The sequence below is a fragment of the Enoplosus armatus genome, chromosome 8, assembly GCF_043641665.1.
Source record: "Enoplosus armatus isolate fEnoArm2 chromosome 8, fEnoArm2.hap1, whole genome shotgun sequence".
NCBI lineage: Eukaryota > Metazoa > Chordata > Actinopteri > Centrarchiformes > Enoplosidae > Enoplosus > Enoplosus armatus.
The window spans coordinates 24,605,704-24,632,081 of NC_092187.1; the positions used below are offsets into that span (position 1 = coordinate 24,605,704).

The 26,378-nt window shown below is 42.1% G+C and overlaps 1 protein-coding gene across 3 annotated transcripts; it reads left to right on the forward strand.

Moving 5' to 3' along the window:
* The first annotated feature begins 573 nt into the window (after window positions 1-573).
* acss2 (acyl-CoA synthetase short chain family member 2) lies at window positions 574-24,609 on the forward strand. 3 transcript variants are annotated; one of them, XM_070910154.1, is made up of 19 exons: window positions 574-1,344; window positions 3,204-3,399; window positions 10,445-10,536; window positions 10,690-10,793; window positions 10,882-10,954; window positions 13,447-13,522; window positions 14,205-14,316; window positions 15,018-15,065; window positions 16,797-16,934; window positions 17,195-17,365; window positions 18,257-18,390; window positions 18,525-18,657; window positions 18,839-18,895; window positions 19,990-20,070; window positions 20,160-20,268; window positions 20,698-20,766; window positions 21,415-21,591; window positions 21,907-21,981; window positions 22,728-24,609. In XM_070910154.1, exons 1-19 carry the CDS (start codon window positions 1,218-1,220, stop codon window positions 22,853-22,855), a joined length of 2,100 nt encoding a protein of 699 aa, XP_070766255.1. In that variant the 5' UTR covers window positions 574-1,217; the 3' UTR covers window positions 22,856-24,609. The 3 variants fall into 3 exon arrangements, with proteins under 3 accessions (XP_070766255.1, XP_070766256.1, XP_070766257.1); XM_070910155.1 differs by having other exon boundaries at window positions 15,021-15,065; XM_070910156.1 differs by lacking the exon at window positions 15,018-15,065.
* Window positions 24,610-26,378: the final 1,769 nt, after the last annotated feature.

Sequence of the window (26,378 nt, forward strand, 5' to 3'; positions counted from 1 at the left end):
TTAGACTCCACATAACATCTTACTACAATACACACACAATGTAATTGAGTAACGTGACTGCAACAAGTAAAGGAAATCGAATAATAATAATGTAAAAGATAAAATAAACATAATAAAGTAAAACATGAAAGTGTAATTACTTACGTATCGTAAGTGCCTTAAAATACCTACATTTCTAAAGAATCGCGTAGTTTTAATGATTTTGTACCAATGAAACATGGTGATTTATAAAATATACAAGACATTCAAACGTTTTGTCCTGTATGAAGATTCCAGATATCAAACGTTATATAAATAGCTTCTTTCTTCATTTAAACTCCATAAAAATAGAACAACTTCCGCCATAAGAAAACACCTTTTAGGTCCTTTTAACATTTACGACAAACATAAGTACTTGAACGCAACAAGCGGTCGCATTTACCACTGCTGGTGCTGTGAATTGGGAGCTTTCGAGGAGTACGCGAAGGCGCCGTGAGCTCTGATTGGCTGCTGGTCAGGGCCAAACAGAGTTCAGCAGCGCACACTCGCGCTCCTTGTCACAGGAAAAGAAGTGGAGAAGAAGAAGAAGCGACTGTCACCGCCGGGACAGAACAGTTCACCTCCGCCCGCCCGGACAGCATGAAACTCTCTCTGCTGACTGAGAGGACGTTTTTCATTTGACAATTAAAAGTATATCAAGTCTACACAGCGGGAACAGAAGGGCCTCGTCTCGGCGCGCAAGTGCTTCTCGCTTGTTTTCCTCTCATACTGGAGTGAGCTAGCTTAGCCTGTTAGCTTAGCAGGACACCCACTCACCCGTGTCCGTCTGTGCAGGACTTTACCATCAGGGGCGAAGAGATCTGCTCCGAGCTGCACCGAAACTAACCTGGACTTTATTTTACAAGCGCAGCTGCACGTATTGGGTCGAAACGCGGCTTTTGCACGCAACGGTTTATCAAAAAAGCACCAAAAACCATCCTGCAAAACAAGGAAGTCTGAATGAACTTTGCTGCTAGCCTGCTAGTTAGCACTTAGCCAGCCCTGCAGCTGCATTGCTTCATTGTGCTGCTTGCTTCTGCAGCTGAAGGGGGTCTGTGCAGCCTCTTCGCCCTCGTCCTGCAGTGCAGATATTGAGTAGCAGTGAAAGCTTTCTGCGTGCAGTCGATATTTCCATCGCTATCTAACGGCGTTCTTGTGCCACAACATCTCTTGTCTACTAACTTGGAAAAGAATCGGAGATGATTCCCGACAAAGCGCCGAAGGAAGACGTCTTCCACGGGTCTGAAGACTTGAAGAAGGAGGCTCACATACCCAGCTTCGATAAATATAAAGAACTCTACTTGAAATCCATAGAGAATCCCGATGGTAAGTCCCCTTTATTGTATCTCAATCAATTCAGCTTCGAGGACTTAGATAAGAAGTACACCTGTCAGGTTCAATGTGTAGGCAGCACCTGCCTCCATAATACGGCGTTCAAGCTCATGCATTTGATTTAAACGCGACATGCAAATATTATATTACACAGCGGCAATAAGCAGAAATCCTCCACGTGTCGGTCCAGCAGCGTCAAAGGGGTTTGAGGAACTCCGACACAACAAAGCTCCGTGTGACACGTTGTTGTTGTTATAGGAGCTCAGCACATGTTTAAAGTTTTATCACAGATATGAAAGTGTCCTAAAATTGACTTCATTCTTTTGAAACATTGTTCTCGAGTTCATTTTTATTCTCTGAACAGGTTTTTTTCTGCTAAAGAATTGGAAATGTGAATAGAAATGAACATTTTACAATACGTGCTGAAGTGTCTCTTCTGTTATTTAACTGACTTTTACCTGAAGAGAGAAATGAGTTTTACTAATGAGGCTGCAACTAACTTTATTTTATTATCCACTTAATCAGAGTATTTTTATTAATCGATTTATCATTTAGTCTATAAAACAGTGGAGAATGCCCATCACAATATAAGATATTCCATTTGCAATGATTTTAAAGCAGTAAATGTAAAAACTGAATGCAGTCAGTCAACAAATTATAGCTCCATCCTTATTGTTACAAATAACAATCAGCTGTACCCTACTGAAACGTTTAGTCGATCAATCGATTAGTCGATTGACAGAAAATAAATTGTTGATTAATTGTTCCGGGTTCCAGCCGTTTGTCAAATTAACTAACTGCAGCCGACCTGCACTGAATGGGGTTATTATGGGCTTACTGGTAATAAGGAAGCACCTCTCTGCTGTGTCCTTTGGGTGGGACGTGCCTCTACTAAACTTACCAGGCGGGGGGGGGGGGGGGGTCTTTATCTGTACAGCTATTGCTGATCAAACAGGTCGTTTCCTTGTGGAGTGTAATAAGAGGTGGGGGCTGGGCTCAGGGCTGGAGTTTGATCATAACATGGTGAAGTCATGAGGTTGGGTTATTGTGATTTCCAGTAAGCTAATGACAAGCTGCTAATGCTAGCTTTATAAAAGTACTGAAAGAGGAAACCAGTGAATCCGATTCAGTTCAATTCACGATGTTTACGAGCTCTGCGACAAAAAGTATTCAGCTGTTTTGATAATCGATTCATTGTTTAAGTAATTGGATGATTGAGGATTTGCTGCTTTTCACTGTTTTTAAATAAATACCTTTTGGGGTTTTGAATTGTTGCTCGTTCGAAACGAGACATCTGAAGATGTTTCTGTCGCTTTACAGACCAAACGATTAATCGATTAACTAAGAAGTGATTGGTACTGTAATGGAAATGTGTGTGTGTGTGTTTGCTGAGCTGAAAAAACCGACTCAGTTAATCAAAAAGTTGATCCAACAGTAAATGAATTGATAACAGTCATGATAATGAAATATAATCTTTTAAATATTTAGTGTTTACGTCTCCTCAGATGTGAAGTGAACATTTTCTGTCGTTGTTGGACGTTTGTGGTCAATTTTGACATTTTAAAGGTTAAACTAATCATTGATTCATTGCAAAAATAACCAAAAGTTTCATCTTTAATAAACATTATAAGTTGTCAGTCTTGCTGTCATGTGGCCCACTCAACTAAATACACCAGGAAACATGCAAGCTTAATGCGTTGCATTAATCAGAACACCTTACTTACGACTCATGCAGGAACGCGTGAGAGCCCTGTAGGACTTCACAGCTGTATCTGAGATTGTGATTTATTAGCATATTCATTATTTAATCAGAACACGTGTCCCCGTCTGATCCCGTTCTCCCTCTCCTGCAGAGTTCTGGGGTGACATTGCCAAAGATTTCTTCTGGAAGACCAAACACGCGGGTCAGTTCCTCGATTACAACTTCGATGTGACCAAAGGAGAAATATTCGTCAAGTGTATGGAAGGAGCCTCCACCAACATCTGCTACAACGTCCTCGACCACAACGTCCACGAGAGGAAACTCGGCGATAAAGTGGCCTTCTACTGGTTAGTGTGTGTGTGTGTGTGTGTGTGTGTGTGTGTGTGTGTGTGTGTGTGTGTGTGTGTGTGTGTGTGTGTGTGTGTGTGTGTGTGTGTGTGTGTGTGTGTCATCTCCTGTCCTGTGGCTGCGACTCCAACCAGAGTGCCTAAATGTCTCTGTAGTGGTTGTTTGCAGCAGAGTGAGTGTGCGGTTATGAGAGTTTGTGTGTTTTTAAAACTGACGTTTGGTTGCACATGTCGACAGCGATGGCTCCTGCAGTGAATTAAACCTGATAGATGAACAAGATTAAAGAATGTGGCTCTTTACACCCGGGTGTAACTCACAGATGACAGCCTTGCAGGAGTTGCAGGTCTTTTATTATTCTTGCTCAACTAATATGTTTCACTGATGTTTTAGTTGCTGTGTACTTTGCATTTGTTTGTTTTATCTTAGGACAACACTTTAATGTTAACATGTAGGTGTTTGGAACAAAGTTTCTCAGCTAGGCGTTGTATAAATAATGTTTAAGTTACTGTTTACGTTCATATTTACGTGGGAAATGCAGAAGAACAGAGTGAGAGACGGAGGCAAAGTGTGGGAGACGGAGGCAAAGTGTGGGAGAGAAAAGAAGCAATAATGAAGGGGAGTGTGAGAGACAAAGACAAAGGAGGGAGGATGACTGCAGCTCCATTCATTCGATCTGTTGGTGTTCAATCCGGTTATTGTGTCAACAGAGAGGCGACCCCCCCCCCTCACAAAGAGCCCTCACACACACACTCAGGAGGCTTTAAATACATCAGTGACCCCCTTTAAACACACTTTCTCTTGTACTGAGGAATGCAGGCACAAACCCAACACACTCATTCACACACAGGAAACACACAATATTAAGACCGAATAATCAATTAGTCAGACGATTGGTTTCATTTCACTGCTCCATCTCTTTCTCTTTCTGCACTTGTTCCTGTCTGTCTCCTCTTTGTCTGCAGCATCACTTCTTTTCATCATCTTCCTTTTCTTCCTCTCGCTGTCTCCGGAGTTCCTTCTCTTTTACTCTCTTCTCTCTCTTTGTGTCACTTGCCTCCGATCACTGATGGATGGTACAGAGAGGAATGCAGTTAGACTACGCAGGCATTTTTAAAGCAGGGTTATCCAGCAAACGAGTGATCGAATGTAGCAGCGATACCGGACAGCGTGTCCCTCGCTGTTCGCAGCTGAGATGACGCTTATCTGCAGGAAAAAGTTTAGTCCAAAGTTGTGTAAAGTGGTGTAAAAATGTTCACGTCAGTGCCTGAGCCCAAGGTGACCAGTCCAACAGCCAAAGAGATCTAATTAAAAGAAGTAAACCTGCAAATATTAACATTTGGAACCAGAGAACGGACCTTCCTGACTGGTTGTTATTATTATTTTATTATTATTTCCCACGTCAGAGTTGAGTCATGTCATTTAAGCTTTTAACTTAACCAGCTGGACGTGTTTACTACAACGGGACTGTTCACACGTCACCAGATAACCAGTCAAAATTACGCAAAAAGATGTTTTAACGCATGACTCTCAGCTTATATCGAGAACATATGCACACGTTGACTTCAGCAGACTTAAATACAATGGTGATACTGTTTGACTGAAGCCCAGAGGATGCTCCGTACCAACTGCAGCCTCAGACACATCAACAGTATTAGTCGTGGAGTTACTTGTTCCTCTGAGACAGAAAGCAGATATCTCTTCTGCTGTTGTTGTTTCTTTTTCACTTAATGCTCCTTTTCTTGCCCTAAGAAAGTCCCCTCTTTTAGCTACAGGGGAAAGCTAGTGCTCTCTCATAAGTTCTTATTATTATTATTTTGATCGTCTGACGCGCTGGTTTATTTTTAGTGATGTCCTCATACAAAAGAAAGTGTTTGTCCGACGGTGCGAGGTCTCCTCTTCGGTCCCTGACATTTAAACCCCCAGCGTTGAAAATGGGTTTTACTGTTGTGTATTTATAGGTGTGTGTGTGTGTGTGTGGTTATCACTCTTCACATTTCCAGATAGGACAGCCGGGCAGAGAAACATGTCAGATGACCTTCATGTAAGTGTTTGTTTCCAGCGTGGAAACATGTTGCACCAGCATGTGTAATTATCTGTTATAAAACAATAATTATCGCTCGACTCCAGAAGCCTAAATAAAGCATTTTCATCATCTATTAACTCTTCAGACTTAACTTCCACGTTGACCTCTTTCAATCTGCCAAATTCAAGGTTCACAACACGTCTGAGGTCGGTCGCGTGTGGTGTCACAGTGAGAAATGACCTTGTTTGTTCGTATCGGAGCTGATTAATTTGCAGACTTTGATAGCAGAGTACAGTAGGTCACGCTGTTCGTACTGTTGATTTTCAGATGAGTCTTATAGTGTCTGACCTCAGTCTGCAGTACAGAATGAATCGTAATGACAGGAAGAGGGTTAATCATCTGATCGCACCGTTAACTCGCAGCTCGTACTTTGCTTTGGTCGATGGTTGAACTGTTGGTCCAGCGGCAGTGAAGAGCTGTGAAGTACTGCGGACATGAAAATACATTCCTGCTATTTTGAGGCCACGTGTGGACGTACTGTGATTGAATTTCAAACGAGACTAAAATATATAATTTATAGCCTCCATGTAAAGCTGTAAAAGTGTTTGTTTAATGGACAAAAGCTCCAGACAACTTGACCTTTGCATTAAGTTTGTCTTGAGGGTGGAGTCGGAAAACAAAAGGCTGACCAATCTCCGGCTCCTTCACTGTCAAACGTAGCTGAACTTCGATCAGGCCGAGGCAGTTCATCCACAGGCGCAGGACAGCAGCTCGCTCTGTGAATGCAGGCGTTTCCACGGCCGCTTCACAGCCGGAGACAACTGTGCGTGGTGGCAGGATGAACCTGGGGGTTAAGGTTATGCTGAATATGAACTACGCTGTATAGCTGTTGTCGTGTTTATAGGCAGAGTGCAAAGCCGGCCATAACAGAGAGGGTGGAGACGTGATGTTGTTTCAGTTTGAGGGTCTCTCCTGGAAGACATTCGTGGTGTTGATTAATAAAGATTACTCCACCACTCGGCCAATCCTTTACAGGTCAGAATATACATCAGGACATTGCAGGGAGGAATAGAAGAAGAAGAAACGCCGCAGTGAGCTGCAGGCGACAGGCTCTCGCTGTGTGAACCAGCTCGTATTCAACACGTCAGTAAACTGCTGCTTTACATCGAAACGCTGTCGTGTGGAAGAAACTGGTGGTTTGACAAAGCTGCTCCACGTCAGTCTCAGCTGAGCTTTAAACTGAATGCTAATATTAGTTAGCATGCTAATATACTACTCTATATGATATATTACACGTGTTATTTGTCATTGTAGGCATACAGCAACATTATGTTTGGTGCCTCAGAGAGTCCTGACAGTTGCTCTCAGACTAAAGATGTAAATATAAGTGTGATGTAAGTCCATCAGTTTGATCACGGAAATCATGTTGAGGACATTTTAGGAAATGAACTTGATTGCAGTCACAGTTAGAGGGCTTCTCCCCCCCCAAAAACACTAGATTAAAGTCACTTCCTTTTAGAAATGTGTGGTGTGAAATGGAGTTGTCAGACAGTAGGACGCGGTGCTGAACGCTGGAGCGGTTAAACCTGCTTGTTGACTTTGGCTAACTTCCTTTGGTTTGAGATCAGCCCGGCTGCTCCCTCACAGCGCCGTCATGTCACTGTCATTTTGTGAGACAGTCAAAGTTTTCCCAGAAGCCAGACTGCATGTATGTAGACTAATCATTCAGATATCAGATATCAGATGTCGTGTTGGGGATGATCGTGAAGGCCACAGCTTCATCGTTGTGTCAGTGACTCTGTGAATGCAACTCCCATCTGCTGACAGTGCCAAGTGTGTCACAGAGACCTCACACACACACACACACACACACACACACACACACACACACACACACACACACACACACACACACACACACACACACAAGCGTGAGCTGTAAGAAATCTCCTCTCTGCTGCTGAAAGAGAAATATTTTGCAATCTTTGATTTTATTGCATTTCATTGCGCGTGTGTGTGTGTGTGTGTGTGTGTGTGTGTGTGTGTGTGTGTGTGTGTGTGTGTGTGTGTGTGTGTGTGTGTGTGTGTGTGTGTGTGTGTGTGTGTGTGTTCTCCTGTAATGCTGTTTTTACACTGCACAACCGGTTAGGCAATAAAGGTGCATTAACACTCACACATATTAGACTAAACACGACAGTGTTTGACAATGACTTTACTTTGTTTCGCTGCTCATTAAAGGACAAAAGTTTGGTGAATTTTGTGCCAAACAAGTCACATAATAATAAGGTTTCCACCTCCGGGATTCCTTTACTGTGCTATAATCTGTAATCTTAATTAGTTCCGCACTTGTCTCCGTATGTTTTCTTCAGATAGTTCAGTGCAGTAACTTCACTGTGGTAGATCTAAACACTGACAACATAAGAGCACTATCAGAGGACGGCGCAGGACACGTTCAAGCTTGAATTTATTACAGAACGCTGCTGGCAAGCTACGTTATCGTTTGTTAGTTTTGCAGGCTGCCGTGTCTCTTTGCTGTTGGCTCGACATATATCTAGTATAGTTATACTTTTTCCCCTCGTGGTGCATTTAAAGCTCGACCTCTTGCTCTCTCTGTTCCCCTCGCAGCACTTTCTTAATGCACTCTCTCTTTTCTTGACTCTGTGGCTCTGACTTGTTGTCGGTCATCCGTCTCGTCCCGGAGCGCCTCATCTTTCCCTCAGGTGCACTTTCACTTTTGGTTCTGGAGCTGTGTCCCAGTTCCAGAGTACATACAATCTTCCTCAGCACTCGTGTGGAAAATGTGGCAAAGTTAAGAAAAAAAAAAAGTCTGCTTGATCTTTGAGTGTGTTTTTTGTATTACACAAGAGGAATTACTCACAGCTGCAAAAAATGTGAATAAATTGTGGATGGTGATGAAAAACCGTAAAACAAAAGTATGAAGAAGTTTTGCCAGCAGTGTCATTCCAAATGTGCACTTTGACGTCCGTTAGCTCACGTTGTTTCATTTCCTGTTGGTACAAAATGTTAAAGTACATTGATTTCTTACTGCAAAAACAGTATTCTATGAATTAGTTTATAGCACATGCTGTATAAATATTTCCTGCTTTTTAAGATGTGAGGAGTTGCTGCTTTTTACTGTTTTATACAATTGTAAATTTAATGTCTTTGGACAAAACAAGACATTTGCATTTTTCACTGTTTTCAGACGTTTCTTTTAGACTGTTAATTGATTGACCGGCACACTGTAAAAATAATTGAGGTAGGGCTGCAACTACTGATTATTTTCATCATCGATTAATCTGTCGATTTGTGTTCTCGATGTGAGTGATTAATAGTTTGATCTGAAACGTCAGAAAATAGAGAAAAATACTTATTGCAATTGAAATCCTTCCTAATCCTTTCCTAAGCAGCCTAAACTAATCGATTGATAGATTAACTGTTGTATCTCGTTGTTTTGCCTAAATTAAAATGTACAATTCTTAAACCTCAAATCTGTTAAACTTGACAGAATTTAAAGTGCAAAGAGTGTCAGTAAGATGGACAGTGAGGTGATGAAGTAGAAATATACAAAATATTCATTTAAAACAAAAAGAATTGGATTTGGAGGACAACGGTCTTGTGTTCATGATTTCTCTGAATTTGTGTAATTTTATGTAGTTAATCTCAAGAGTATAACAGCATAGAGTCTGATGTATTTTGATGTGATATTCTGGAGGAGAGAGTTGGGGCGCAGCTTCCTGTTTCAGCCTCCCGTCACTGACTGACTGTCAGCTTGTAGACCGAGACGCTGAGAGACGAGCTGGACGAAGCTAATTTAATGATCTGGAGAGGCAGAGCCGTCGCAGCTCATTCACGTCTCCGTCGGAGTTATTACTCTAAAAGTCTTACTCCTGCAAATTGACCCTGTGTGTGTGTGTGTGTGTGTGTGTGTGTGTGTGTGTGTGTGTGTGTGTGTGTGTGTGTGTGTGTGTGTGTGTGTGTGTGTGTGTGTGTGTGTGTGTGTGTGTGTGTGTGTGTGTGTGTGTGTGTGTGTGTGTGTGACCTTAAATGGTGCTTTTGCAAGTATGCGGTTCCTTAAACGCACAGGATTATACTCTGTTGTGAAAACTGGGGAAAGTTGAGGCAAGAGTTTCACAACTGGGCAGAAGTTCCAGCGATGAAAAGACGACAGCAACAAGAGTTTAGATTTTTGGGCTGTTTGGTTTGTAACTGCTCTTCTGTGTTGTGGTTGAGGCGTGTGGTGAAAGCTGGATCAACCTGACTGGTCGACCCGCTGGGACCGACACACATTAACACAGAACTAAGATAAAGGATCTCTTGGAAATGGATTTTAACACAAAGATCCTCAAATAGAAATGAATCAATCAGTCGATTTGATGAATTATTGGATCGACTCTCGATCGATTTCTCATTGAAGTCATTTCACTTTCGAACATTTGATGCTTCCAGTTTCTCAAATGTGAGAATTTGCTGCTTTGCTTTGTCTGAAATGATGGTGAATTGAATATTTTGGGTGTTCTTGGACAAAATACGACTCTGGATGGAAGATGTGAAGATCACTATTTTCAGATGTTTTACAGACCAAACGATTGATCGAGAAAATTAATAATTAATAAAGAATATTATCGTTAGTTGCAGCTCTGTCCTGTGTGATGTGTAATAAAGCCGGACCCTGTTGTTTAGTGGTTCATATGTTCAATTCGATTTTCTTTTTAAATGAACTCAAAGCAGTTGAGACCAGTGTTCATTTAGTTTTGGTCCTTTGACAAAAATGTAGTCAAACAAAAACTTAAGACCTTTTAGTGTCGTTGAACTAATATTTATAAACTTATATAACTTATGGTCAACCAGTATTAATTAATAATTAACACTGGTCGACGATAAGCCTGGAGCTTCTGTGGGACTCTGGTAATCCAGCCTTGAGGCCGGTGCGATAAACACACACATGGTTCTGCAAAGATTTACTCACTGATGTATTTAATAATCATGTTGTTGGTGTTTGTTCCTTCTGTTTATTTCAGGGAAGGCAATGAGCCTGGTGATGAGTTGACGGTGACCTACAGGGAGCTCCTGCAGAGGGTCTGTCAGTTAGCCAACGTCCTGAAGTCTCAGGGTGCGTTAAAACTTCCATATATAGATATATATATATATATAACAGTCTTCCTGTAAAACATGAGTGATGGTCATCTCACGTCCGGCTCTTTCCCGGCTGTGTTGTTGTTTTACGTGATCGTACTCTTGTCTTTGCGTCTGTCCTTGTGTGCAGGAGTGAAGAAGGGCGACCGTGTGTCCATCTACATGCCCATGGTGGTGGAGCTGGTGGTAGCTATGTTGGCCTGCGTCCGCATCGGAGCTGTTCACTCCATAGTGGTGAGTTAGAAATACGTGGCTTGATAAAAGAAGGGTGCGCGGTACGTTACCACGTAGATGTTAATACTGTGTGTACTGCTGTTTCCAGTTTGCAGGTTTCTCTGCTGAGTCTCTGTGTGAGAGGATCCTGGACTCGCAGTGTTCACTGCTCATCACGGCAGGTGGGTTTCAGATGAAGAGCGCAAGTCTACGTTGCAGGTTTCCACATAAATGCAGGGCTAAATCCAGCAGGGTGGTTGTGTGAGTAGCTGCTGACGCGTCCTCCATCTGAAGACGCGTATCAGCTCCAGACCTGCTGCCCTGTGTCTGACCTCTGACCTCTCTGTGCGTTGGAGACGAGGAAAAACGATGTATATGCACGTCTCAGCTGCCTCAAGGTGTGTTCAGACAGAAAGTGAAGGAATCTGACTGCTGCACCGTTTATGGAGTCTGTGTTGATTCCCCCAAACAGCCGATGTACATATACTACTACTACTACTACTACTACTACTACCAGCATGCATCTGCGTCATTTGTTAATGCTGCGCCGATGGACACTATTGTCCTATAATTTAATACACAGTGGAAACAAGGAGCTACTCGTAGCTGATGAAAAGTTAAATAATTGTCAGAAAACATGAAATACACAAATGGAAAAAACAGTCAACAGTCTTTTTTGGTTCATATTTGCATTCCTTTTATTGTTTTTTGTATGTTCAAAACAGGTAAAACTACTTACGTAAAATGACTGTGGCCTGAAGTACACGGGGAGAAATCATGTAGACCAGGCGTCGAACTAGTTTAGGTTTTCAGACAGCACTCTGGTTCAAGGAGAAGTCTGATGATATTCTACAGTTTTCGAATCCGAACTCATAAAGAGGTCAAAACCAACACTGAGTGTATCTGCTAACAAATGTGGATTAATCCGCCGTTGGAAATAGTCCCCAAGTCCCCACTGTGACCAGCTGTTTTAGGATTACTGAGCCTTGAAAAATGAAACTACATATTTGTGTTTTTAAAGCTCTACGTCCTCGGTAGGAACCAACGGGCTGAGAGCCACAGGGTTAGGGTCAGTGCCTTGCTCAAACACACCTCAGCAGGACTTGACTGGCTGCTGCAGGGCGCTCGGGCCTCCCTCTGGCTTCTCAGCCGGTCGGTCTGAATGGCCGAAGCCAGTGGCTGAAGACGAGGTGCTGAGCTGTGACCAGTAATCAAAGTCTTATTATCTGGATTAGAGTCTGGGGATATAAACCTGGTAATCCACTGGGTTAATGGCCTGTGGTTGGAGCCCACACACACACACATACAATTTTCTCATTCATAGAAGTCCTGTAAGCGGATCGTCCTGACTGGCAGTGTACTCATGGAGTTTTATTATCTTGTAAAGAGAGTAATGAGAGCTGGTGAAACAGAGCTAAAGTTTCCACTGGGTCTCGTTGAGTTTTACTACCGTAGATAAAGTTTTGTAAACTATCTCAAGTACCCGTGAAACTGCGGCCATGTCGTCAAACTGGAGCTTCGCTTGTTAGCAACGAATAATGCTGCTCTTGCGCAGAATCACTGACGGTATAAAGTAGTTCTCAGTATCTGTGCTGGAGGTGTTGTTCGTACAAGAGTTAAGGTGAAACTCTACTTATTGTTCCTCGACTTGGCTGTTTGACCTTCACTGTGCAAAGACGCGTGGATATTCAGCCGTCTTTCTTTGTTTCTCAGTCCTTTCCTTTTCGTCTGGCTCCCTCGGCCAAAACAAAAGTGACTTCTTGCTCATTACGGAGAAAGGGTTGGCGTTACTCGCCCTTTGAATGTCCAGTTTGAGAGAGAGAGAGGTTGGGGATGACCGCTCCTTACTAAGGTTTTTAAATGTAGCCTCATGCTGACGGAACATAAGCAGCAGAAAAGGGATGCAACATGGCTGGAAGTGACTGCAAGGACCCAGCTGGAGGGTTAAAGAATAAGTGGAGTCCATCTCAACAAATCCACGGTTCTCCTACTGTTCAACTGGAGCTAATGTGAAGCTTAGTCAGCACAAACAGCTGGAATGATTACACCACCAGAATGTGTTTCTGATGCACATTTACACAACATCTGGTCTGAAGGTTGAGGTTTAAATGATCCATTTTGCGTCTTCGTAATTCTCTTCATTACGTAAATATTGTCTAGCAGGTCAATCCGTTCCTATATTTCTTTTTTCAGCCATTTCTTCGTTAGCGATTTCTTACAAGCCGCCAATAGCACCTCCACACATGTTTATCCCTCTTCCTCCAGTTTAATCAGGTCAAGCTGTGAAGTTTAGTCCAAGATGGAGCCACAGGGGGACAAACTCCAAATATATGAAAATTAATTTGTTGCTTTGTTCATGCAAGACCTCCAACAGGCAGTCTGATTTGACGTCTTTTGTGCAGCGGTACAGAAATATAATGAATAAACTTCTTCCACCTTCATCTTGTGGAACGCTAACGTTAGCCGGCTAGCCACGCTACCTCAGGCAGCTTATGTTAATAACCCTGCTCATATTATTTCCAGTCTCGCCTGCTGTTAGCCTGAACCAACAAGCACATTTGTGTTTCCTCTGACTGCAGAATGAATCTCTCCTCTCTCTTTTCTTTTCTCTCGCTCGCTCCCTCCGTCCCTGTCGCTCTTTGTTCGTCTCTGTTTCCGTCTCTCATTCGTTCAGATGGATTCTATCGAGGAGATAAGCTGATCAACCTGAAGCTCTTAGCTGACGAAGCACTGCAGAAATGCAGAGACAAGTAAGCTGTCAAGAGACACACACGCAGAAATGCAGCATCCAGCGAGTTGTATTTACACTTGGACTTGTTTATTAGTGAGGACCTAGCCTCTAACCCAAACAACCCTCACAAGGTGACCCTGACCGTAACTGCCACATAGGACAAGAGCGCATTCACAAAATACTGCAGAGTTACACAAACACATGATTCTGTTATTATCATTGTTGTTTCTTAGGATTGTGATTTGCCGTTGCCTCACCTCCTCTTTCCAGGGTCCATATTAAAACATACAAAGAGCTGAATCTAAAAATGCCTGCACTTACTCTAGTGAGAACATACGTTGAACCATATATTAAATATGATGTTAATCAGTAAAAACACACCTGTCTAGATCCAGAATACAGATTTCAGATAAAAACAAGTCAAACATATTCATCACATAATCATGAGTTTCTTGACACGTTCACAACACAGCCGCTCTGAACTTCAGTCAATGTTAAATCAACATATGAGCAAAACCACTTGGCTTATCTTTTTTATACATATGATAATGTCCTTCAGACATGCCAGTGTCCCAGTGTACCACCACACTTCTGTAATACTCCTGACTTCATGCACACTGAGCGTGTTGGTCGTCTGCTCGCTGGACGTGAGATGATAACGAACACCACGTCTTTGTCCATGTCTCTCTCTCTCTCTGCAGGGGGTTCCCAGTCCTCAGGTGTATAATGCTGAAGCACTTGTCCAAAGAAGCAGAAGAGACTCCGCTGGGCTCTCAGTCTCCTCCCGCCAAACGATCCTGCCCCGATCTGCAGGTAAACCATAGACTCAAAAACACACCAAAGATCTTCTACTTAGACTGTATCATTAAATCATGCCGTCCCGTCAGGGTGTATCATCTTTACATGTTAATTTAAGTTCATCGCTTTGCTTCTCTCATGTTGGTCAGATAAAACAGAGAGGGGTCAGTTCTACTAACATGTAGATAATATTCATGTCGACACTCGTCCGATTCCTGTGAGCTTTAAAGGAAAAGTCTGGTGATATTCAGTTTGTTTCTTTTTGTCAACAAATCCCCTGAAAACACCCAAACCAGCAGTGAATGACTCTCTCTATATGTGTTATAGATCATATATCAGTGGGCTGTGAGCTGAGAGCCACAGACAGGAAGTCAGGAAGTGTTGGAGACACATTGTTGGTTTGGGTGTTTTCAAGGGATTTGTTGACAATAAGACAAATACAGAGTGAAGTCGGCCGTCTCTTTTAAATATCATTTTATTTCTATTTATCGTGTTAATGAAGGTAGAGATGGTCACTGACTTCTCCTCAATGGTTTTTATGTTTTGTTTGAAGTACATTTTTCTCTCATGTGTCAACTTGAGGTGACGTTCACTTTGTGTTTTGTTTTTTTCGTTTTTTATTTGGGTTTTTAAAATAACCACTCTCCCTCATTAACTTCTCCTTCCTCCTCCTCTTCCTCCTCCTCCTCCTCCTTCCTTTCTTCCCTCCCGTCCAGCAGGAGAAACAGACAGGGAGAGTAAAGAAAACACGTCCTGTTCCGCAGGTATTTCCATACCCTCCTCCCTCCACTAAACCCCCGTAACACCTTTGCTTTTGCTTTTTAAAGGGGAATTTCACCCACAAGCAGAATTTCCATATCGCTGCTGTCGGGTAAAAACAAGAAACTCACCTTCATTTCATTTTGCTGTCTTTCATGACTCGTTGGGACTTCAAATCTATGATTATTTAATCTGTTTAAAAGCCTCTGATGAAATTCGGAAACTGTTATTGCTGGTTTGTTGTTTTTACCCATCAACAGCAGTTTGTTATTCCAGTGATTGTTTTGTTTATTTATTTATTTTTTGACAGTTGAGCTTACATTTGTGAACACAACAAATCATTTGAACTCAAATGTTATCTGTGATATCTGCCGACACTCTGAAACAATATGAGACACAATGAGTTAAGATATATAAGAAATTTAAATCTTAAGAGACGATGTTGCACCATCAAAGATGGGAACGTGTTACTTGTGTTCGCAAATGTTTGCTGAGCTGTTAATTCATTGGAGTAAAATGTAAATTCTCCCTCAGTGTGTAATTTGAATTAACACCTCTTCTCTTTTTGTATTTGTTGTGAACACACTCTTTACGTTGCGGTTGTACACGTTTACCTTCGACCACACGGACTCGAGCACGACCTGCTGTCTGTCTGTTACTAATGTTTCTGCTGTAACGCTTCTCTCCTTTGTTTACTCACCACACTGTCTGTTGTTGTGGCTCCGGATTTGAGTTTTGGTTTGAATAAACAAGCTTTGGCCTCTGCGATTTTTAAACCCTCTCTGAAGGCCACATCTCTCTGCAGTTTTAAGTTACTTACGGATTCACTTACGGATCATTTCCCCATTTTGGTCTCTTCATGATGATTGTTTTCATGTTTTATGTGTAAATCACTCGCTGTGATTAGCTGTGAAGGGCTGGGTGATGAGCAACAATTCATTGCTTATCAACGTTATGATTGTATCTCAGCTCAAATTAAATTGCATTGAAAATCATCATTAATGTCTAAATACACAAACTTTACCTGAACATGAAGGAAACACTGTGGTCGTGACTGAAAACACAAGGCCCTGCCCACATCACATCACGTTGATCAGCTCGGTTTGAATTTAACCGTGAAAACGGCATCATGGGATGCATCTGTGTGTGAAGATCCAGGTCGGTTTGCAGTTTGAACGGAGCTCTCTTGATTCTCTGAGACTGATTGATTGTTTTTGGCACATGAAGGCAAATAAGATCGATCCCTTCATCCATCACTCGGAGACAAACCCAAGACTTTAAGTAATTGGACAGATTTTTATGGAGTCATGATTGATTATATGACTCAATCTTTGTCTATATCTGATAACCTAAATCTTTCTATACACCTTCTCTCTCTCTTCTCTTCTGTCTTTCTGTTTGTCCAAATGTTTTCAGGCTTTTTATACACATTTATACAAAGACAAACATTAAACTATGTTTACATTTCACGTCTTTATTTTAGTTTCATTTTCTGTCAAACAGTGAGAGACCCAGCTCTGATTGACACACAGAATTAATAATGAAACTTACATGTTTGTAGCTTTTCTAACAACTCTGCATTTCTGTAGTCACTGGAACTTTTCTCTTGTTTGAACTCGTGTTTGTCAAACTAACTTTCTCTTTTATTTTGTGTGTTTATTGATAACTTGAGGGAATTTGTGAGTTCACTTGTCCAATCTGTGTGTGTGCCTGTGTGTCTGTGTGTGTGATACCAGGTCCCGTGGAACCCCGAGGTGGACTTGTGTTGGCACACTCTGGTACGTGGAGCTTCAGACGAGTGTGACCCAGAGTGGTGCGACTCTGAAGACCCTCTCTTCATCCTCTACACCAGCGGCTCGACTGGCAAACCAAAGGTAGAGTGTACACACACACACACACACACACACACATTAATTCCTGTCTGCGACTTTTAAAGATGCTCTTTTAAGTTTCAGTTCTGGCTAAAAGCAAACCAGACCTCTACCTATTTTTAGCTAATTGTACTCTTGGTGTAAGCGTATTGGTGTGTTGTATTTATTCATTTCCATGTGATACTGAAAACTGTATAGTTTAATTACACAATAGCTATAAACTCTTCATGCTCTGTGTTCGTCCCTGTCAAATATATCTGCAGGGAGTTCTTCACACCGTCAGCGGCTACATGCTCTACACTGCCACCACCTTCAAACTGGTGTTTGACCACCAGCCTGATGACATCTACTGGTGCACGGCAGACATTGGCTGGATCACCGGACACTCCTACATCACCTACGGCCCGCTGGCTAACGGGGCAACCAGTGTGCTGGTGAGTGCAGGCTGAGGGGCGGTGGGATTGTTCAACTTCCTGTTTTTACAAACTCCAACCAACTTGGCTGATGGCTGCTCTATTGTGACCGATTGCAGGTGGTGTCCGATTTTTATCTGCAATGGTCATTTACATACATCCGTCCTGTGATTTATATTTATAGTATTCTGTATAGAGACTCTAATGAGCAGAAGAGTACCAGCTTCTTGTGATTGGACATACTCCATCAAACAGACGCAGGTCCTACCACCAAACTACAAACAGGTCAAAATAGGATCATAAAAATACAATTTACAGCACAAACACTGTAGTTTAAACATTCATTTTAGTTGCTTCTTTTCTGTAAGCTGAACTTGGAGCAGAGAACAAACTCTTTGTTCTGTTGGGACGTAAAGTTCAGGTGAAAATGTTGTTTTTTTGGGGGGGAAATAATAAAAACGATGAACCTGAAGTGTTTGCTGTCGTGATCTTTCGGGTTAATAACCTGCCGTCTCCTTAACTCATAGTTTCAATTTGGCCTTTCTGGAAGTTTGTGTTCGTTGACTAATAAATGAAGTGACAGTTATTTTGATTATGGATTGTCAGGTATTTCGAACGCCTCTTCTCTGCTTTTAGCTTCTCCGCTCTGCGTATTTGCTGTTTTATATGATTGTAAATTGAATTTCTTTGAACTGTTGGGTTGGACAACACATTTGAAGACATCACTTAACATTTTAAAACCAAATGATTGACAGCTGCTGCCTTAGTTTGAACTCATAAATGTTATGATTGTTATTATTATTATTATTCAGGCTGAAGACACCAGTTCTCCGCACCGTGACGTTAAAATCTCTTGTTTCTTGGTTTCTGTTGATGTAGTTTTTATATTTACTGTTTGATTGTGTGTCTCAGTTTGAGGGCCTGCCTACGTACCCAGATGTAAGTCGCATGTGGGAGATCGTGGACAAATATCACGTGACCAAGTTCTACACAGCTCCGACCGCCATCCGACTGCTGATGAAGTACGGCAGCGAGCCGGTGCAGAAGTGAGTCGTCTCTGTCTGTTGTTGGTTGTTTTATGTTTTAGGGTTGTTTTAGGCACATATTCTGTTATTTTCTCTGACTGTGTTTATTATTGTTCACCAAAAACCTTATTCTGATTGGCCTTCTCTCTCTGCAGGTATAAGCGAGAGTCTCTGAAGGTTTTGGGGACGGTGGGAGAGCCCATCAACCCTGAGGCCTGGCAGTGGTACTACACTGTGGTGGGAGAGAAGAGATGTCCGATAGTCGACACCTTCTGGCAGACAGAAACCGTGAGTCGTAGTTATTATATTCAACTTGTTTTGGCAAATTAAAACACTTATCCTCCATTAGCTATTTTTAACTTCCCTACCTCACCAGTCTGTGGCTGTGCTGCCCTCTGCTGGAGAGACAGTTTACTCACACCATGTGGGATAAAATACACTTCTACCTGGATGTTTTCTGACCTTTCAGGGTGGACATGTGTTGACTCCTCTACCTGCAGCCACACCCATGAAACCTGGATCTGCTGTGAGTGAATAAAGCACACTCAACATTTATGTAGTGCTTTTGTATCTGGTGAGCGTGGTAACGTGGTGAGGCGAGGCACGTGGATTCATACAGTTTCAAAAGTGCTTTACAGACATTTAATAAGACTGAATCAAAGAGTGAACATGTAAAGAAAAAAATAAAGACAGAAAAGAGCGATTTACACAGCGAAGAGTCGGGACTCACCTTCCTGTGAGGCCACAGTGAGTTCATCCGAGATCCTGACTTTTTATTTCTTTTCTTATTTTACACTTTTTCAAACTGCATAAAAACAGATAACAGATGTGAAACAGATGTGAGATGTAGAAGCTGCAGGTGTTCACAGCTGGCCCTTCAATTTAACCTCATTCTGCAGGAGGCAGAACTTTAATAACTCGGGTAAACGTCACAGAACCGTGGTTGAAGAACACATCTGTACCATTAACTGTATGAACATAAAGGACTGAATTTAATCATCTCCATGATAATATACGACTGTTCATTTTACCACTAAACTAGAGATTAGAAAACTCTTCCAGTTTCACATTTTATGCTTCCCACACTTCTTTTTCAAAGTGTACAAAGTTGCTTGTTGCTATGACAGTAATTGAACATTTTCTCTCACCATTAAAAAGAATAATCAGAGTTTTTAAATGTTTTTTGAAATGGAAGGAGGCATTGGAATAACGGCGATATAGGAACATGATTGAATTAAAAGAAACTTAAACACAAACAAATAGGTTAGAGACACAGAAAGTGAACACAGCCCTGATCACCTGACAGTGAATGTAAATATTTGAATAAAGAAAGAAGATAATAAGATGATAAGATTTATTGGACATCAGGGTTGTATTTAATATCTACTTCATAAAACCTGCCTATTAGTGTTAGAGAGTTCGTTTCATAACTAAGTTAATGAAGTGTTCTTGTTAGTTTGTCCTCCTCGATGAGATGAAACTGGATTAAACGACAGCAGCTGTTCCAACATGAACACGCTGATCCTGGTGAAGTCGTGTCTATTAAACATCAGATTCTGCAGGTAGATAAATGAAGTATATCCAGTGAGTAACATCTGTGTGTCCTTTTCTGTCCTCCAGACGTTCCCATTCTTTGGAGTGGTGCCGGCCATCTTGAATGAGTCCGGAGAGGAGCTGGAGGGGCCGAGTGAAGGATACCTGGTCAGGATTATTATTGATTATGATCGCGTCTCTTTTTATTTCCGTGTTTCACCCTCTGACCCGTCATGTGTTCCTCTGCCTTCCAACAGGTGTTCAAACAGCCGTGGCCCGGTGTGATGAGGACGGTGTACGGGAACCAGCTGAGGTTTGAAACCACCTACTTCAAGAAGTTCCCCGGATACTACGTCACCGGAGACGGTGAGAGAGCAGATCTGCTTTGATACAACACATCATTTTATATCCCACTTACTATGTTCCCTTTTATTTCTTTATTTCTTTTTATTGATATTATAAGAAATGGGGATCCCCCACACCCCCCCCATCCTGGGAAAAACATGAGTTGTCCCCATCAATGTATCATTGTAACATAACTATAGCACTTTAAATATATAATAATATGGATTGAAAGTATTTGTGGTTTTCTTGTAGACACAAAACAATGTGTTTAAGTTTTTGAAAGATTGATCCACAACCTGCCGTCCTCTAAACCCCCCACACATTAGGATCTGTTACTCTACCTGCAAAGGCTGAATCCTGCCCCCCTCCCTCACGCACGCTTTACAAAATCCAGTCAGTTCATTTTACAAGCTGTTGGGTTTTTTTTAGATACCTGCCCTTGATTTACAGGTTGCCGTAGAGACGAGGATGGTTACTATTGGATAACGGGGAGGATAGACGACATGCTGAATGTCTCAGGTAAGACTGTGTGTGTGTGTGTGTGTGTGTGTGTGTGTGTGTGTGTGTGTGTGTGTGTGTGTGTGTGTGTGTGTGTGTGTGTGTGTGTGTGTGTGTGTGTGTGTGTGTGTGTGTGTGTGTGTGTGTGTGTGTGTGTGTGTGTGTGTGGGGAATATGAAACCACTTCAGTTCCACAGTCTGTACAACTTCCTTCATAGAAATATTTAAAATTAGAGTTAGATTTACATGCATGTTGATATTTTGATAGTAGCCTGAAAATGATAATAATAATAATAATAAAGCTAGTTAGTCAATTACGTTTAGCTTGACTCAATTTTTTAAATCTTGTATTTGTAAATCTTGATGTCAGGACGTCACTGACATGCAGTTAGTTGGGAACACCGTGCTCCGCTCTGCAGAGAACAAAGGTTTTCTGTTTAATATTGCCATGTTTGTGTGTTAAAGTCTCCTCAGAAGTAACCTTTTGTTCCTCCATGATGCGTTTGAAGTCATACGAAACATCCAGCTGACAGGAAACTGGATCACATCAGTGCCTCAGCTTCACGTTGAACTATAAAGATATTCTCTCTCCTCTTGTGTTCCTGATTGAATGACTCCTCTCTTTACATTCTGAGATCCATTAACCCCCCCCCCCACTTCTGCCTGCAGGTCACTTGCTGAGTACAGCGGAGGTGGAGTCGGCTCTGGTGGAGCATGAGGCCGTTGCGGAGGCTGCTGTGGTGGGCAGACCTCATCCTGTCAAAGGAGAAAGTCTCTACTGCTTCGTAACTCTGACTGACGGAGTGACGTACAGCAGCACGCTGGAGGCACAACTCAAGAAACAAGGTGGGGAAACGCGTCTGTCTGGAAGCTGCTTGGTGTTTCTTCCAGCGTTACCAGCTTTTAGATCATCACTAAAAGTCTCCACTGAAAGTCCAACACCTTTAGACATTCAAACAAACAACCCTGACTCTGGTCCGACTACTCAAGTAGAAATGGAAAGAAATAAAATACGCAAAGAAAAGTGCTTCATTGAAGGTTTTCCAAACACCTTTCTTTGAAGGCATCTTTATTTCTGCATGACATCTGTAGTGAAACCTGGTTCTCAGTGGCACTTGATGGGGGTCAGATTCTGATGTGATTTGTCTTTGGCGTTCACAGTCCGGGAGAAGATCGGTGCCATCGCGACACCAGACTACATCCAGGATGCTCCAGGACTCCCCAAGACCCGATCAGGTACTATTTTTCAAATGTGCAGAAAATCTGAACGGTTCGCGGAGAGGTCAGAATGATGCAGGTTTTCATTTTAGCTGAACTCGCTGAGCCAAACACGTTTAGAGCTGCGACTACATCCCAGCGTCATCACTGCTCAAAGGATCAGCTCTCTCACCTGCCCCCTGGTGGTATTTAGCTGAGAGTTTTGGTCTTATGTGCCCTGGTTTTGGGAACTTTCCGCTTTCACCCCAACGCAAAGCAGGTGAATTTGGTTGGTGGTGATGATAGCTTTGAAAAACAAAACTACAGACGTTGACAAAGAAACTGTCATTCATGTGAATCCGTACGGTCAGATGTGATCCAGCGTATCCTGGATTGGCTACAACAGTAAAATAACTTATACACACACATATATATCTATATATATCTATATATATCTATATATATAGATATAGATATATAGATATAGATGAGCTAGAAATAAAACAGGTGAATTCTGATGTCTTGACCAACTTGATGACACGTGACTCAGTTTCAGTCTCTGCCAGTTTGTGAGAGTCAGCAGCTTCTTAGGTTAGTGAATGTTGTGTACAGTCACGTTTTATTCTCTTGCTGTGTGTAAAATAAAGCACTGCCACTCTCCAGATGAACTACTTCAAAGTGAACCGGCCTTATTTTTGTCATCTTAAAAAGTAGCTTTCACTTCCTTCCTTGAAACACAAACGCACCTTCATCACCTGTGCCCCCCCCCTCCCTGCTCTCTGCAGGTAAGATCATGCGACGGGTGCTCCGCAAAATCGCCTGCGACGAACGAGACATGGGCGACATCTCCACGCTGGCCGACTCCTCGGTCGTCGAGCAGCTCTTCCAGAACAGATGCTGCGCCGCGGTGTGACGCCCCCCCCCCCCCCCCCCAGGATCCTCGCAGGGAGCCCCCCCGACTGCAGCCGCCACCAGCGGCCACAAACCCGCCCAGGGAAGAGGAGGAGGAGGAGGAAGAGAAATTCCATGAACTTGGTCTTGTCCAACAAACAACCTTTAGCTCCTGATGAGTATCAGCCGTGTGCAGCAGAGCCTGTATTTAAAATGACCCCACTGTCCTCACATGTTAGTGAAAGCAGCAGCAGGTAGACGCGTCCCACTTCTGTAGCCGCACTAACAACAAGCAGAGTCCAGTCTGCTGGCTTGAATGAGTCGCAGCTGTTAAAAGCCAAACAGAAGACGGCGGCGCTGTGTGTCTCAGAGCGAGAAGCCAGAGGTTGTTTCTGGGAAAGACCGTCCTGCAGTCCAACTGCGTGGAAGACGTGGAACAGGTTAACACTTCATGTGGGTTTTATCCTCGTGCTTCAGCCAATAATACACAGCAATATCTGCTCAGTAACAGTATACATTCAGTACTTGTACAGTACTGCGTCACTACAACAGTTATGGAATAAGGCGAATGTGAAGTGCTGCCCTGTAGTTAATATAACACGTTGTCTCCTCCCCTCGCTCGCTGCCATAGTACTGTTATGTACACTGACGATTAGCTGAATCTGAGAAAGCTCAACATTTCTACTACTTCTGATTTCTATTGTCATTTTTAAAGAGACGTGTGGATTTTCGTTTTTATTCTGACTAATTTTTGACATAGGACTCGGTGGATGTTTCTGTTTCTGTGTGTTGTTTTCTTCTTCTTCTTCTTCTTCTTCTTTTTTTTAAGTTGCAGGGAAGCGATCAGGCTCGTCTGTCAGTCTGGTGGAAACTGGGAAAGTGTCCTCAGCTTCACGTAGCTCAGGACCCCAAACCAGCTGCAGGTTAAACGCTAAAAAGGGAAAAAACCTGTTTCTCCGTTAGTCTTGTGTAGACTCCACATTTCATCATGAAATCACTCTGCAGTGTTGTCTGTGATTAAAAGAAGGTCATGGCTGTAGTTATGTAAAAGTATGATTTGGATTTGGTCAAATAATCCCCAGTTTTCGTGTGACAGCTACAGTCTCTTCATTGAATGATAAATAAAGAGGTGTGGATAAAGTCTGGATCATGATATGGTTCTACTATAAAAACAAAATAAAAAGACCTTTGGTTCTTACTGAAGACTGAAATCTTTAAGAACTCCTCATGTAATAATTAATATGTCGTTTTATTTATTTCCTAAAACAGCTGCTCGCTGTCGCTTTTAACAAGCGTCACTCAAACAGGAGGACGTGGTGCTTTTGGGGTGTAATGAAAGAACCAGTTGGGTGCATCATGAGAAGGTTAAACGCATGAAATTCAGTCCAAGTGAAGTGAACATCTGAAAGGTTTCCACTCTGATGAACAATCCGGTTCACTTGAGCTTTCTTCGTCTTTTCAGTCTCTTTTTGAACGTGTTGCTGTTTGTGTCTGGATGTGCCAACATGCTAACAGAGGAGCTGGCTGCATAAAGCTGATATTTGTATGTAATGTTCTAAAAGTCTTTGATTGAAGCGTGTTGTCTGTATAATAACTCGGGGAAGGAACGAGACTTTCTGCTGTTTATTTTCTTCTGTGCCTCAGTTTTGTGTCCCTGTTTGTAACGACAGTAAATGGACCTGACTGGACCACTGGCTGTTCTTTAACCAAGGGTTTGACTTGTTTTTCTTTATATCCATGAAGGTCAATGGCGATTAAAGTCACCCCCACACCTCATGTTGTTGTTGTGAAATGTTTTATTATTCAAAGACACGAGCTCGTTTTTGCCCCAGAGGCCCCCCGCCACGTGAATCGGGCCGGGATGGTGAAGCTGAACCACAAACGTTCTGCAGAATCCGACGAATATTTCTTAACTGTCATTTTGAACGTGTTCCCCATGTTACCCATTTTACCGACGTCCAGAGCGGAAAAGGTGTGCACTGTACTCATATACATATATACACATATATATATATATATAATACAGAGGGAGCAAACAAAGAAAATCAAGCTCCGTGTCTCAGTCTTTTATTTAAGTTAAAGTAGCAATACCACAAGGTAAAAATACTGTATCACAAGTAAAAGTCTTGTACTTTTAAAGTATACTAAAAGTATTATCAGAAAAATGTACTTGGGTCTCTAAAGTAAGAATACTCATTACGCAAAATGTCCTATTTTAGAGTGTTAAGATATTATCAATAATATATATATTTTGAATTTTAATATTTAATTTACATGTAAGCTGCATTTTGATACTAATACACTAATGGGTAGTTTAATCTATAGCATTGCATCATGATTTATGACACTAAAGTGTATGAGCTCTTCACAAGAACAACAAAGTCAGCTCAAAAGTCATGTTGCTTACAAAATATTCCAAATGCACAAAGTTTTCATGGTGTTGAATAAGTATTAAAACAAAGAATTAAACTCAAAGCTTCACAGTTATAAATTAAAAAAAGACCAAAAGAAAAAAAAACCTTTGGACAAATATTCAAATCAAATACAAGCAATAACTGTTAGAATAATAATGATTAAATAATAAGAAGAAAGAAAATAATGGGCCAAGCAAGCATCAAACATCAGTAATGCCAGTATTATCCATTATCCACAAACTGTTATAACCTCTACTGTAGATAAACACACAAGCCATCTTTATACAATACATAACACTGTGTGATGCTACAGTAAGAGGCTGAGTGTCCATGCTGAGGATGTTCTGCATGAACACAGAGGGAAGATGTGGAGTATGTTACCAAGTTTGCTGTAAACCCCTCTGGAGTCACGCTGGTTCAGTTTTACAGACTTTCTCTACATTCATTTTAGTCTTCGCTCAGCACCTTTTCAAACTGTCTTCGCCCCACATGCATACTGTCGTTTTTTCAGCACAAACTCCGCTTCAAGTCTGACTTATCATTTTATTAATTTAACAAGGTATAAAGCTGCCACGGACCCAAAATACAAGGAAAAGCAATCACTCAAACTATCCTTATAGAACAGTTCAACATATTGTTTCCGTAGTCATCCACACAGAAAGAGCAGAGAAACATAAGAAATAAAACGACAACACCGTCTATTTCCATGTTTCCCTCAATGTTTGTGTTTGCCTGTAAATCAGTTTCAAAATGTTCTTTTTTAAATACTCCTGGATGTATTTAGCTGGAAAGCCCAGAGTCAACAGGAGACAGGTGATCACCAGCTTCATGATGCTGCTTATCCACAACCACCGGTGGTTCAGTTTTAGTGGAGCAGGTAACCCACAGAGGGACAGAGGCCTCAGGACAGCAGCTTCTGCACACTAGTGGTGGGCGGATCGATCCAAATATCGATAATATCGATACCGACGTTGGTATCGATATTGATCGATACCAATGTAATGAGATGGATGCTTTTTCATACCCCCCTCTTGTGTTTTGATGTTGTACCATCATGTGACTCAGCGGCGCCAGGCAAACAAGCGAGCAGGCTCAGCCTCGAGGCCCGGCCAGCAGCACACACACACACAC